Below are 15580 nucleotides of genomic sequence, written 5' to 3' on the forward strand. Positions count from 1 at the left end.
ATTATAAGTAATTTTGAAGGTTTTGGGGGGATATTTTACTATTTTATGTATGTATTTACTATAACTGAATCTTTTTTTGGGGGGGGGGGGGGTGGAGGTGGGGGGGGGGGGGGGGGGTTGGATCAGTACCCTCTTTTGTCTACACTTTGTCCTTGCAGTGCCCTTTAAAAAAACAACTGTAATAGCACCTATAGTCTGGTGCGTGTACACATATATATGTATGTCATATTTCAAAAATGTAATGGCTTCACATGCTCACTAAAATATTATAAACCGTTTTCCGACACAACTAAACATACAATTACTACATTCAAATTGTCTTCTCGCATAGCAAAATTCTTGACAGCTGTATGTATTTAATATACCTTTAAATTTGAAGTGGCTTTGTTGCAGAATTTGATGTTTTTTCCTGTCCCGTATTTCTGCAGCATCTTTCACCAGAGAAGAAGCAACAACCTCCCAGGGTGCAAGCCTCCTTCCAGCAGACGCTATGGACGGTGGCTCCCATCAGCTCCGGTGGTGTCAAGACAAAAGCAATGGGTAAGAAGAAGTTTTGGGGGGAAAAAATTAAAATATCTTGCATTGGGGCTCTGATCCCAAAATTTGCAAAAGTTCTATTCTTCTTCTATAAATCCCTAACCCCCTAATAGTTCCCCAGGACCACCCAGCTAAATCCAACCAAGTCCGACGGTTACTCATTAGAGTTTCCTGCTCAATCCAACACAGTCCCACACAACCCAACTTGCCAAGTTGTTGGGTACCTGAACATATAAAAATGACTGGCATGCTCAATCCAACAGAATCCAACTGTGCCTTATTTTTCTGTTGTCTGCTGGATCCAACAGTGTCCAACTTGGCGTTATTAACTAGTACCCAACAGAATCTGACTCTGAATGTTTTCAGTTGCCTGCTGAATCCTACAGATTTCAACAGGAGTATATACAGGGAGTCTACTGCTCAATCCAACAGGACCCACGGATATAGTTGGATCCTGTTGGATTGAGCAGGGTTAGGGTTTTAATGTTGCGCAGATAGGGTACACGTTAAAAGATATATTACAGAGTCCTTTTTATATATTGTAGGTTTGTAAATAATAATTTGATACCACATTTGAGGTTGTGATGTTTGTAGTTCTGAAGATTTAGTAAATTTTCCTGTTGAATCCATGTCCACTTTAGCGTGGAATTGCACGAATGTATATCAATGTTAATTGTGTTTGACATAAAAATCCATCAATCCAAAGGCATTACTTGTACAAATCAGTCGAATCCTGCAGCTCAATCCCGTCTGCTCAGATAAGCATCTTTTTACAGTGCTCAGAATCTGGAACTGGGAAGAGGCAAGGAATTATTCCGATGGTCTGGAGATGATGAAGATTTAGTCTCTTGATCCTTGGAGTCAGCCAGATATGTGATAATGTCCTTGATGTTTGGCTTGTTCATCTGATACCATCGCATCGGGAGATGCTCGCGCCTCCTGCAGAGATTAAATGTGACAAGCTCTGTCAAAACCAGACACTTGCTTGGCAGAGCTTGAAATAGAACCCCCCACCCCCCCCCCCCCCCCCCCCCCAAAAAAAGAAAGACAACGTGGTGCTTATTTTTTTTTGATTTTGAATTTTACAAATTTGTAATTCTAAATACCCCATAGGCCTTATGTCTAAAAATATACTTTAAAAGTATCATTTTGTATTAGGTTTCACCCTTCACTGATAAACACTGTATACTCTGTATGTTACCTCCCGAGTGAAATTTGGAAAAAGTCACTCGGGTGGGACTCTAACCCACGACCTCCTGCTTTTTAGTGCAGACGTCTTACCACTCGACCACCAAGGTTGCGTAATCGGTTGGCTGGTTCGAATCTGATGTAGCAGCGGGTACCGCAATGAAATTATTCATAAGATGGAATTTGCGTCGGGTGATGTAATTTAATATTGGGGCAAAACCTTAACAAAACATTAAATTCCATCTTATGAATAGTTATATTTTTGCCTCTAAACGTCATGAGGTGGAACGATTAAATCATAACCCGCAACTTAAATCAGGCAAAATTTTCCTCTTTTTTCACCTTTGTGAGTGATATCACAAGATTCAAATGTGCATAATTTTGCCAAGAAAAGTCTGTTTTTAAAAGTGAAACCATTAGTGTTAAGGCAAAGGTCTGTTATTTAACAATATTTAAAAAAAAAACCTCTTCTTCAACCAGCTGCTCTGAAGTGTCTGTTTTTTTGACAGGACTGAGTCACATGTGTGTGTGGTTTACGTAGACTTTAAGAACTGGATTTAATTCACTGAAGCCTTGGGCCGAATATCTTGCATGTGCGTATTTGCTGGTAAACTTCGGAACATTCCCTGCTGTGAGAAAAATGTGCCTTGGTCATTCAACTCTCAACATTACATCAAAAGTAGCAGGGAAAAAAGTCATGAAAAATAAAATGCAAGAACCTTTCGGATAGCTACAAATGTACATGTACTTATGTTCCCTTGTTGTGCCGGAACATCGTCTAATGATAGAAGCATATTTGCAAGCCTTACAGGGAAAACTTTAAAACCTACAGGTATTAACCTATAAAAACCTACATTTCACCTCGGGAGCATATTTTTTTTTTTTAAAGTAGCCTACATGTATATAACCTATAAAAACCTGTTTTTTATTCTGGCATACATTTCAACAATATTTTGTAAAGACAATTTTTTATAGAAGAATCAATTTGACCCACAGCTTAGTTATCGTAATTCCAAAATAACCATGTTGTCAGTATAGACCTGCCTCTCTGAGATTTGTTTTATAAGAGTTTCAGAATTTGGCAGTTTGCATGAAATTGGTAACTTTATCTAGTGTGGAGAACTCGAGGTAAGATATTTGCTAATTAAATGCTACCTCATGCTGAAAAATTGCACACTTTTGCATCCTAAAAACCAATAAATACCCAGATTTTGTCGATTGGAAACCTTTAAAAACTAAAGTTTGATTTTTGAAACCTTTTAAAAAGCAAATATTGAAGTAGAGGGACACCGTATGTGAGGCCTATATATGGCTCATTAATATTTACATGTAGGTGTAATAATAATTCTCGCAGCTCGTAAGGGATTAGGGAGGAGAAGAGTGTTGAATTCCAGCCTCCAAATCAATTATTCACTATGCTGTCCGACAATGATGCTTCAATTTGTCCTCGTAGCTGATCTAACCTTTGATTTCCAAATAGGGTGTGAAAAAAAAAACAGCAGTGCATGTTACCGGGAAATTGTTGTGTAAAAATGATGACCTACACTCTTCATTGTGCCAGAGTGTGTATATTAGACACAAAAAATGCCTTAGCAAATATTTTTAGCAAATATTTTAATCAAATATTTTAAGAGCCGTTTAAACGTTTAGCCATTTCACAAAGGCTGATGCCTGCCCATTTACATGTATGTCTGCAGCTGGGTGTGATTGACATGATAAATCAAGAATGATTGCTGTAAAAAAATAGCGTGTAGTCACTGAAAAAGTAAAAACTTAGCTACATGTATATGTACCTCGAATGTACATTTAATCAAAAAGTGCGGAGCTTCTAAGGTTTCAGATTAAATTGGTTTGATAATGTCATTTAGTATGTTTAGCTCAAGAAAGATCACGTGAACGTTTGCCCTTTTTTTATTTGGTTTTCGTTTAAATTGGTTGGAAAATGTGTAAAGGGATCTTTTTCATTTAAACATTTAAACGTGTTAACCTCACATCCTTAGTTTTGTGTGACACTGGTGAAGCCACACATGTTTACGTTACATACCAAGTGTGGACATTCCCTTGGTTTCATGTAGTTAAGAAAAACCAGTGAAAAAAAAAAATCATTTTTCTCAAACTGTGAAAACTCTTTCAACCCAAATTTTTTTCTATGATCCCCTTTAAGTGTTTCTCTTCATTTTGCCACAGATAAACCTAACCCAAAAATGCCTCTAAACCTGTTTTCCAGAAATGGGGAAACACTGTGTGGACTTGCCCAAGTCCACACAACGTCGCCTCTACCTGGTTTATGTGGACCTCTTTTGTTCGGAAGTCCACACAGTGCAATGTAATGCCTACCCACCCATCTTCACTCACATTTCCCTGTTGCGATGCATAGGCCGTACTGCAGTTTCAAACGTTAACTCTCGGGCATGAAAGGGAAGCGCATGTAATTATTTTTTGTAATGATCTTAATTATTTGCAGGGTTCCTGAACGGCATGGACGTCCTGAGGTTCGCTCACGGCCACTTGGACGAGTTCCTCACCGTGCCGCAGTCTGGTTGCCAGGAGGATGACCGCATCAGGTCAGTTACCATGGCAACATGGATACTCAAGAATGGCCAAAACATACTCGTACCCTGGAAATTCTTGGGATTTAAACAAATACTGACCAGTAGCTAGGTCACAATGAATTACATTCTTTACAGGGGTATTTAAGCAGAGGCGTTCCCCCCCCCCCCCCCCCCCCCGATTTTTTCATGATTTTTTTTTTCTTTTTGAGTGAAATGTTTATTTGAAAAAATTGCAATGGACAGTTTGTAGGAGTACGGTACATGTACCTGTTTAGTTCAATACATGAATGTAACATACACCTTACCTTGTTCTGGGGCTCTGTCGAATATTTTTCACAGATTTTTGTTTACTTTTCCTCAAATGTCAAACCAAGTTTTTGGAGTGTAGATTCTAGCAGAATTTTGACAGTCGGATGTTGCCTATAAATGTCATTTATATGAACCCAGATCTCTTGATTACTAGTGCAGACATCTTTAATCAACTAACCACATACTCAACCAGGGTTTTGTCCAAAACGAAGCTTGTAATTCTTTTTTCTCTCTTAAACTCCTCGACAGATCTGAACTTACACTGCTTCTAAAGTAACGTTGGTAAAATGCAAAACCCCAAAAGCAATTATTCCAATGCGAAATAGAACAGTTGGGTGAACATCTGTCTAAGTTTACAGTCTAGTTGTCAGTCTTGTGAAGCATTGCGACATAATCATACAAATAAGATGGGATCAGATGTGTTGGAGCCAAAACAATGGGGGGGGGGGGAGGGCTGGCATTTTGTTCAGTTGCTGAGCGCAGCAATGTGGTAATCACAGGCAATACTAGCTGAGTACAGAAGTTAGCACAGAATGGTGAGCATAAGTGCGTAATTATGTGGTTAGCAGAGCCGTGAAATTGAGCCCTCAGTGTAGTGCATGAATTTTCTGAGCAAGGTTTCTCTAGCAGTTCTATGACATTGGCCTCAGGTGTCTGTGTGATTCAGGGGGCAACATTTTCTCACGTCATTAGAGATCATGATTATTTTTTTAGGGTAAATTATTCATGTAGTAAAGGGGAGTGTGGCCTAGTGGTAATAGGGTTTGTGACTCATGATCGCAGGGTCAGGGGTTCAAATCTAGTTGCTTGCTACATGTACATGTATGTTGTGTCCTTGGGCAATCCACTTCACCCCCCACTTGCCCCTCTCCACCTAGGAGAGTGAACGTATAATCACTGCCTTATGGGGTACTGGAACAATGGGAGGTACCCCACAAGCAATGCCCACCGACTTGCGGGGTACCGTTTTGGTACCCCACAAGTTTTTCACGAAATACATGTAGATATATGGATTTTACTCAATAACTAGGATTTTCCAAGGTGGGTTGATCCGTCGCAAATGGAAGAGTTTTAGAAAAGGGATATTAAGTCCGAATTTCAGCCCAGGAAATTAATTCTGGTTAAAATAAGAGCATTTTGAAATTAGTGTGCGACATTGCAACTTTTTAGTACACGAGAACAAAGGAAGTACCCCACTTCTATGCCTGTAGTGTGTAAGCGTGTGTGTGTGTGGAGGGGGTGGGGGTGGGGGAATGAAACTTTGTTGGGTCAGGGTCAGGGGGGGGGGGGGGGGGGGCATGCGCCCTCCACGCCCTGCCGTAGCTATGCTGCTGTAACTGACAGAATGCTGTATAAAAGCCTCATTGTTTTAAGTACATGTGAATTTGATTAACAGAAACTGACCATTGATAAAATGTGAAACAATTCTTGCAATACAGTGTTAGTCATTTGTAATTGCAGGGTACTTCTTCGTATTGCATTCTATTTATTCCTTGATGATTCAATAAAACCATAGTCTGGTTCCCAGACCAAAAGATTCTGACTGTCCTGATGAATCTTAGGTCCGGTAGTCTCCGGTAATACATTGTATTACAATTTACGTCACGTGACTAAAAATTTCTGAAGTTTGCCGAATTCGTTTCGTCGACAATCGGATAGCGCCCGGGTATTTCCGAGTATAATATAGGTTAAATTAACTGCTAATTTTTTTTAAATGAGTTGATAATTAATATTCATTGCTTTCATTTAGAAAACTTGAAATTCAACGACGATTTTGTGCATCAAATATACTCGGATCGTATGGGCGAACTTTTTTGCTGCGTCATGTACAATTTTGAATTTGACGACCGTTACTGAGATTTTCCAAAACTCGGTCTTCATTCGGCTCCGCCTGCTAACAGTGCTATTTGGGTGCCTAATTTTGAAGATTCCAGATCAACATTAGTCAATGTTATCTTACAGAAACATCAAACTGTATTATCATAACTGTATGATATTACGAAGCAAGTGATTTACTTAAAAATTTGATCAGATCGAACATTAAAAGCTAAAAGTGATAAAGCGAAATCGGAAAGAAGCCGAGCTTTGAAAAAGGGCCATCAATGTCCAGACTAATAAAACCAAAGCATGCTCAGGCACAAGAGGGAGTAATACCGGTAGGAAGGGCCGTTTGGGACAGTACAGTGACTAATGGGTCAACATATTACGCATACATTGTAGGATTAATTATTAACACGCAATTGATTGTTTGCTTACATTAACTAATTAAATAGTGTGAAAGTACTTTCTATACAGACGCTGGTATTTTAAGTGCCAGTGAGGCAAATGACATGTGTTCTGTACTTGCATGATTGCTGTTTATGCTGGAGACCTGTCATGATACATGTACGCGAGGACACCAGGCAATGCACTTTATAACCCATTAATGCCTGTACTACATTGTATTACATTGTATTACATTGTGTTCATTCACTGATCAATGAATGATAAAACCATAGCATGTTCGGGCAGTTTTGGGTGGTTTCGGGTGGTACAGGGAGTAATGGCAGGGCGGTTGGGGCTGCTAGAGTAGGGTTAAAACTTGGGAAGTTTTACTAGTTGCCATTGACAATGACAATGGGAGATTTTTGAGACAATTGGTGGCAGCATACACAATGGTCCTTTTCAATTGTTTATGCCATGTTTCAAGCTACCGGTAGTTTGAGTTTAAATATTCCAATTCTTTGACCCTGGATGTGAGGTCATTATGACAACAGATGCACCAGCTATTCTCTGACTCTCTTAGTGGGATGTTGAGGCATGGTCCGTTCTCAGTGGCTGATGACCTGGCCAATAAGTTCACCTGGGCAGGCTGTGGTGGTCTGTTACCCCGGTGATGATGAATTATTCATTTGACTAGGGTTGTGCATTTTCGCAAAATTTAGTGTTTGGTTATTCCAATTTGGACTTGGTCAAATATCCAAATATTCAATTTCGAAATGCACTTATCAAGTTAAAGGGAATGTACATCATTGGCTTTTGCTGTAATTTTCAGAAATGAACTGTTTGAGGGTTAGTATAATAGATCCAAAAAAATATTTTATACTGCCATGTTTGAAGTTTTGTGTACAAAAATGCTGGAAAAACCAAGAAAAACAAAAATATTCAAGTAGTCTGGTTCCCTGACTCCACTAAAGATGAAATGAATCAATTTATAGATGCCGGAAAATTGTAAGGTAAGGGAACCAGTCTAGCTGGCCTGCACCCGTTCATGAACATGTAACCGATAGCAAACAAAATTAAGACTGAAAAAAAAAAATCGTAAATTTGGAGCAGTAGTTGAAAAATAGTAAGATCTTTCCAACGGTGGTCGGACGACCGTTGGAAATGTATACAAAAATACCATTTTCTTGAAAATGACTTCACACCAGGTGCCATAATTTTACAGGATGCTTTAGACTGTCATTTACCAACATCCTAGTGAGGTATTTCGTAAAAACTTAAAAGAAGAAGTAGTGGTGGATGATATTTGACCGATTTTAAAGAAGAAATTTGAGTTAATATCCCTCATGGAAGATCTCTCAAATGGTGCGTGATAATGGCTTTCAACAAAAGTGTGGCATTTGGCAAGCAATAAGACTATAAGTCTCATTCATGCGTTTCCATCACCATCTCGAAACCGTTGACATTTGTTCAAATGTTTGAATTGAAACATTCTACTTGGATATTCGGTTGATGATCGAATATTTGAATATTCGGTACACAGCCCTACGTTTGATTCTTGACCTTAGTCGTGTAGCTATATTCAGTTGTTGAATGTTTGCTTTTTTTTTCTTCTTCTAGTGAGGTATCCTACGAGACAGGTGCTGTGTCCTCATTTGCAAGATCCCTGTGGCGGATGGAACTGCTCGCCAAAAAGTAATTAAAATATCATTAAAATACCCTAAAACTTAAATACAAAAACTGTTTATTAAGGTAATGATCTCCTTTTGTAAATATTTTTGACAAATAAAATTGATTAGTGACAGTATTCAGGGGAGCAGAATTCCTCAAAAATATTGAAAACTGTGGTGTAAAACCATTAACCAAACCAAGATGAATTGGAAGAATTCAGTGCAGCATTTATCTCGGCTTCATGAGTTTGCCAGCGTGGCCACTCCTTGGGTTTTCTTCCCAAGATCTTGGGAATTTGGGCAAGGCCTTGGGAAAGGTTCACCAGACCCCTTTGGATTGTTTGCATATTGACTACGCAAAAGTGAATTGGATCGTTGCTGTTATTTTGATACAGCAACCTGAAGTTTTGAGAAATCTTGGGAATTTTTTCTATGGTCATCTTGGAATGTTCTAATTTAATGGGTGGCCATGCTGGAGTTTTTCAGAAATAATTGGATTTTGACTGTCCAAAGGAACATTTTGTGAAATAATGACATTTAGAAGAGAACAAGAAATCTAGTTTCGTGGTTGTATGAAAAAATTAAGAAATCAAAAAATTAGGGAAAATTTCATTCCAAGTCATCTTTCGTGATAATGAACTCTTTAAGTAATCACAAGCACCATATATTTGCATATGGAGAGCCAAATCTGACAAACTTTTCCTGACATTTTTTTGTCATGATCCAGATGGAATGGCAGCTATGTATCCTGGGGCCAGGACTGCCGAATTAGACATGTCACATCAGGTAAGTATTAAACAAATTGAGAAAACAGTCATTAGAGTGAACTGCTTCAGGCCACATTTCTTGTGTCTGCATCGTGATTAGCAGAACTGTGCGAGCTGTTGCAAAAATATTTGCACTAACTTTTGCAGAATAATTTTGCTTGGTGAGTTATTCTAAAAATTTGGGGTCCACTTTTTTTGCTGTCCCTGTTGCATCTGACAGTGATGATTTTATAATTCTTATTCACTCCTTAATGCAGTCGTCCTCCAACAGTGATTGTGAATAACAAGAAAATTAAAAAATTTTGACTTGTTTTGACTTTTGGACCGAAACCTTTTGATTTTTTTGACAGAAAAGGTATTTATGATTGAATGGGAATAGATATGCTTGGCCGGTTTGAAACACTAAGTTTAAGACCAGTTGGAGTCTGGGAGTCTGGATGCCGATAATTACCCTCGTCCATCAGAATTTAGACTCCAACAACTCTTAAACAGAGTGCTTAAAACTGGTTAAGCACCCATTTATTCCCGTAGTAAAAATCTGCCTCCGAAGTAATGTACGCGTAATGGTGCTCTTTACTGTGCTTGTTATGCTCTCCATATTAATGGATGAAGTTCTGTTTGCAGAGACTCCAAGAGAGCTAGATAATGAAATAGGGCACTGATTCTTACCCTGACAATCTTATTCTAGAATTTAAACTTGATGTATTTTTTTTGGCCATAGATTGTTTTTCCACCCTGCTTTATATGGATGTATAAAATGTACATTTGTAAATATTCTTTTATTTACATAAAACCAAACTTATAGTTCAAGTTTATAACATATAGCTTAAAATAACTTGGGAATCTTAACAAATATTTTTTGACTTGCTGTTGACCAGTGGCGTATCCATTCCCCCCCCCCCCCCCGGAGCATTTTTGCGTGTGGTTTTTTAAATGAAGGTTCAGACGTTTATACAGTAAAGTCTTAATTTTGCCCCCCCCCCCCATCCCCGGCATAAAAGCTGGATACGCTAAGTACTGCATTAGACTTCCATAAGAAACAGCACTTTTAAGATGTAGAAAGAATTTTGAGAGAAAACTGATGCCTGAATATAAAATGCTCAATATAGAATTTGCAGTTGATGAACGAGAATGTAAATACCTAATACACTTCATTGTTACAGAAGTTCAGCATCTCAAGAAATGTCTTCAAATTGTATAATGTCCTGCCTGTAGGCCTATACATAACCAGAAGTGCAACAAGAACAAAAAAGAATAAGAAAAAAACCTTTCTCAAATTTCTCTTAAAGAAGCGTGTGTATTTGGCTTTTGCGTAAGCTATCTACCCGATTAGTAAATGTCAAGGCTCTGTGTTATTATCCCCACGTGCTTCATTATTGTCGGCACAGAGCTTGGTTCGTTCATCCTTGGTTCTATTTTCATAATTACTTGTGTCTTGTGCAGCATCACAACATTTACTGCCATCAGTGGAAATTTTGAAAAGCAAAAAAAAATTGAGTTAAATCGGTAATCAATTTTGCATTGCACTTGGAAAGGTTGTATTTGTGTTGTGTAAGTGCATGTGGTACCGGTACATGTGCATATTGGAAAAGCGTTAGCATTATAGACACAATGATAAGGCCAAAAAAAAAATATTCGGTCTCTGGTCAGACCAAAGTTCCGGAATTGACGCGGCCACGCGGCTTTTTTTTTTTTTTTTTTTTTGCTTTTTTTTTTTTCTTCAAGCTTGGATTGTACAGACAAGGTGGGTACTATTTTGCTTTTTTGGTGTCCTCATGTACATTGGTGCTCTTTGGTAAAAAAAATTGACGCGCATGATTAAAATCGACGCGCGCGCTGACCAGAGACCGACTTATTATTTTTTTGGGCCTAAAAGAGGAAATATTGAACCTTAAAGGCAGAGTGGACCATTTGCAGCTATCCAAAAAGTAACGAACCAAATTATTGTGAAAAAGCTTACTTGGTTCAAAGATAGTAATGATACTAAACTCCCCCTGAAATTATTCCTCATGGCATGCCATCATTTTGAAGAAAACAGTTCAAGAAGGTCATTTCCAAAGATGTGTCAAGTGACACATTTTTGGAAATTACTGTGAATACCGCCCCCATGCGATTTGTGGTTGGTTTGTGATTGGGCGAATCCGTGAATGGGTTCAAGCGAGCCGAATCGACCTCATGTTCCGAATGCTGATTTTGGGATTGTGTCACGAGAGGGCGCAATTCAAAGTATGACTCGGCAACTTTTGATTCGAAATTGAGATCCAGAATATTGTGTATATCTTTGTTCTGTTTTCTCGAAATATACAGCATTCACAGAGCTAAAACTTCATCAGGTTAGTTGTTGAGCACCCGTTTTAAGATTTTGAGCATTTTTGTTGCTTCAAACAAAAAAATTTCACAAATTACAAATGGTCCATTCTAAAATGTGTTTATTTCAATGTATTTCTGTGTATTTATTTATATTCTTTTGATGTGTTAGCCCAGTTCATACTCGAATGCAATTTTGTGGCATCGCTGGTTCGCTGCAAATATTTGCACTGCAAATTTGCAAAACAAGGGAAGACATTCCAACTCCAAATTGATGATGTCATGACATTCGTGACGTCAAATGCGCTTTGCTATGACGTTTACTTAAGGTGCGACTTTGTTTTAAAATGTTATGCTGCTTTGTCCGAGGGGAAAAAATGCCTGAAAAAAAAATGTGAATTTGTTGTTTCTGGCTCACGTTTGATCTTTGTTATTTTGTAGGGAAATATCTATCAGTGTCGAGCGAAGGAGACAACGATGTGTGCATAGTGCCACGGAGAACGGCAGACCTGCCCTCCACCGTGTTCTGTCTTCAACAATCAAAGGTTAGCCAAGATGAATGGCCCGGGTGTGCTTCGGCAAACAAATTGGCTCGTTTGTCAGAGGCATTACAGAGCTTGTGGAGCATCTTTCCCTTTGAAAAAGAAGAAGATAGTTTGCTTGCTAGCCAGTTTCTTATTTGTCTCATTAATGATTCCACAAATTGGAGCCTTTGCTTGTGTTAATGGCCATTTCCATCCAAGTAAATACATGTAGCAGACTTTTGGCATTAAAGTTGGACTACTGTCATAACCATTCAAAAGTTCTTTTCACTGCTCAATCCCAGAAAATTGACTCTGGACAAAGGGAGCATTGGCTTAAATAATTACAATTGTTACTGTATAATATTTTGGCCTACAGTCCACCCGTCATTGATTACATACCGGTACCACACAAACGCATGGGTAGCACACCAACAAAAATGCGTTGGGAGCTACGTAAATAAAAAAAACAATGTTATTCACAAATTAAGTGCGAGTGTACAATAAGCTCTGGCCGTCTTGGATGAAAGTCTTGCATGAAGTCTATCAAAGTGATCTTGGCCAGAGCTTAAAAATGCGCCGCTCAAAAGTGCGAAGCCGATGGCACACATGGAACACCATACAAGTACGAGTGCACTATACATGTAAGCTGTGGCCATCTTGCATGAAATCTATCAAAATGATCCCTGCCAGAGCTTAAAAGTGTGACGCCAATGGCACATATGGAACACGATACTTAAGATTTACGCCTAGATTTATAGTGATTTTAATACCACGTGACTATAACATTACTGCACATATTTGGCCTCCATTCACAAACTTTTCATAAACATATTTCTGATCAAACAATTTTTTTTAAGTATTTAATTTATTTTGTTTGCTTTTTTTGAAATCAAAATTGGGTACATGTAGTTATATTTTAGAAACTAGGGGGGGCTAATTTTTGTCAATTTTCTGGGGATCGACCGAGCAACCAACCACCAAGTGACATGAAGAAGCTCCTGCCAGAGCTTCAAAATACAGTAAAACTTCGATAAGTCAAGCCTCAAGGGAACAAGTTCAAAATTTGACTTAAGCAGAGTTTTGAGTTAAGCAGGGTTTTATATCATTGTTTTACTACTGAAGGGATTGGATTTGTTGTTTGACTTAACAGTTGTTTTGAGTTATCAGAGTTTGACTTATCGAGATTTCACTGTGTTCCAACTTAATTCATGTGTGGCCAAAAGAAAATCTGAAAACGTTTGAGTCCTTATCTCTCACTGCAAAATTAATATCAATAGCCCATTTTGAACAAAAAAAATTGGCAACTTTTTTTCTATTCACCAGAGGGTGAAACATGACACAAAACTGCGCAGACAAAATAAAACAAATATTATAATCAAATTTGAGCTGTCACTTGTAAGCGCATCAGATTTACTTAGATTGCAACCATAGTACAAATTTTGACTGGAGACATCTGTTTTGGTTAGACAGATGTGATTAGCGAAAGGAAAATGTCTGTTTGACCGCAGTTTCACCTTTGGATACATTGTTTGCAAAACAGGGCTTGCATTTGAAATGCCAGCTTTTCTATACAGGATGGTCCAAAACAAAAGTTAACACTTTTTCAGAGACAGATTTCTTATAATTGAAATAGTTTTAAGATATTCCAATACAAGATCTTGGTAGTATATGGTAAAAACAACGCTGAAATAGAGCTCAAGTTAAGAAAAAGCGGCCATTCACTCTCAGGCACAAATTGTTGATGAAAAGTCTCCTTTAAAAATTGAATTGAAACCTCAAACTTGGCTGGTGAAATACTGAGGACCTTGTCTTTTGCCTCATGAAACTTTTAGAGAATTTTGTTGGCTAAAGGGTGAGTAAAGCCAGATTTTGTTTGGCATGTTTTTCTGCACTCACGGCCCCAGTCTGGACGCATTAGGGATTGTGACCGGTGTTGTGATACACTCGACTTCAATACTGCTGAGTAGTAAAAAGAATAAATACATTAACAAAATGAAAAGAAATTTCATACTTTTTTTAAATTTCAAATAGGAGGATACTGGACATAGCAACAACAAGCACGAACAAGGCATGGGAACTGCAGAGATCAAATATGGCGACTCTACGGTGATAATCCAGCACAGAGATACAGGACTGTGGTTATCCTATCTGGTAAGATTCTTTTCTCTTTTGCAACTTTCCACCCCTGAAAATGCAACCAAACCCCCCCCCCTCCCAAATTAAAGTAATGGGAAAACTGTTGACATTAAAGAAAGCTCAGAAAGAGCTTTCTAGTGGTGTACACATTCTGTTTGTAGTTTATTGTAGATCGCTGAGAAATATGGGAAATATTAAGTTTAAAAAATATATCTTCCATGGTCAGTCTGTTGAGTTTACTCGTGTTGGGATATAAGACCTGCTCTGTGAAAATGACGTCATAAGTTGCTCATGCATTGTTTGTGATTCACAAGAAAAAAATATTTTATGCTGTATATTTGTCTAAGTTCTTATACTTTAAGGAATAACGAAAAGTAATGTTAAGAATAGAATGAACAGTATTAAATATTAAAACAAAATGATAGAGATTTTAATTAAATATTCTGCAGACTCTCCCCTGGAAAGCATTCAAGAAAACGTGCTTTGTAAGACAAATCAAAACTTTAGGTTTTGTTAAAGAAAAGCAAATGCCTGTGTCATTAATAATTATTAATCGTAAAATTTCCTTTTCAGTCAAATAATCAACTAAAAATGTTTCAAGAAACAAGTCTTGTAACATCCATTTTCAAGAAAACCGTATGTTTAAGCCTGGAATGTAATCTCACAATTTGGGCGATTCACAATGCAGTGTGCCACCAAGAGTTTGCCACAGAGAGTTCATTTTTCCCAGTGCATTGTGGGAGATGGCCGACAAATTCGCAGAGCGGGACATTTGAAATTGTTCGTTTTCCGGTCAGTAGTTCCATAAGCGTATCATTCGAGTATATGTTTGGCCTTTTCTTTTCTTTTTTATCAATATGGTGATTTTTGGTAAGGCGGCAGAACGCTATGCCCAAATCTATATCAAATTAGCTCAAATTGTCTACTGACACTCATTCAAATGGGCCATGTTTTATCGACCATAAAGTTGAAAAGTTGACTCTCCATGGCAAACTCTTGGTGGTGCACTGCATTGTGAATCGCCTGAATTATTGTTGATTCGGACATTTTTCCGGAATTCGTGAGGTTTTACAGTAAAGGTGTTTTCTCCTATAAAAAAATTATAAAGAACAAAGAAATTGGCATTTTAAGGGCTGCTTTAAGGCAAATTCATACAAAGTTATACCGTACAGGGTGAGCCAGAATGATCTTGACCCGAAATTGAAGACAATTTTTAAAAATATGTAGCAATTATCAAAACCAGTGCAAATGAGATATGTTATAGGCTGGTATTATGGACTTAATTGGTGAAAGTTTCATGTATATCCATTGTACCATTTTGAAGACAATCGCTAGCAAAGAACACCTTCAAAAAAACCCTCTGACCACGGTTCCATGGTTCAACAAAT

The 15580-nt window shown here is 38.0% G+C and overlaps 1 protein-coding gene across 1 annotated transcript in view; it reads left to right on the forward strand.

Moving 5' to 3' along the window:
* The window catches only part of LOC119740887 (ryanodine receptor 2-like), a 136085-nt gene that overhangs the window by 42300 nt on the left and 78205 nt on the right, over positions 1-15580 (forward strand). The window contains 6 exon segments of the mRNA XM_038216354.1: positions 429-540; positions 4190-4289; positions 8409-8483; positions 9186-9244; positions 11974-12077; positions 14088-14207. Of these exon segments, the coding sequence (XP_038072282.1) occupies positions 429-540; positions 4190-4289; positions 8409-8483; positions 9186-9244; positions 11974-12077; positions 14088-14207 (570 nt within the window).

This window comes from Patiria miniata, unplaced genomic scaffold (assembly GCF_015706575.1).
Source record: "Patiria miniata isolate m_02_andy unplaced genomic scaffold, ASM1570657v1 HiC_scaffold_5, whole genome shotgun sequence".
Taxonomy (NCBI): Eukaryota; Metazoa; Echinodermata; class Asteroidea; order Valvatida; family Asterinidae; genus Patiria; species Patiria miniata.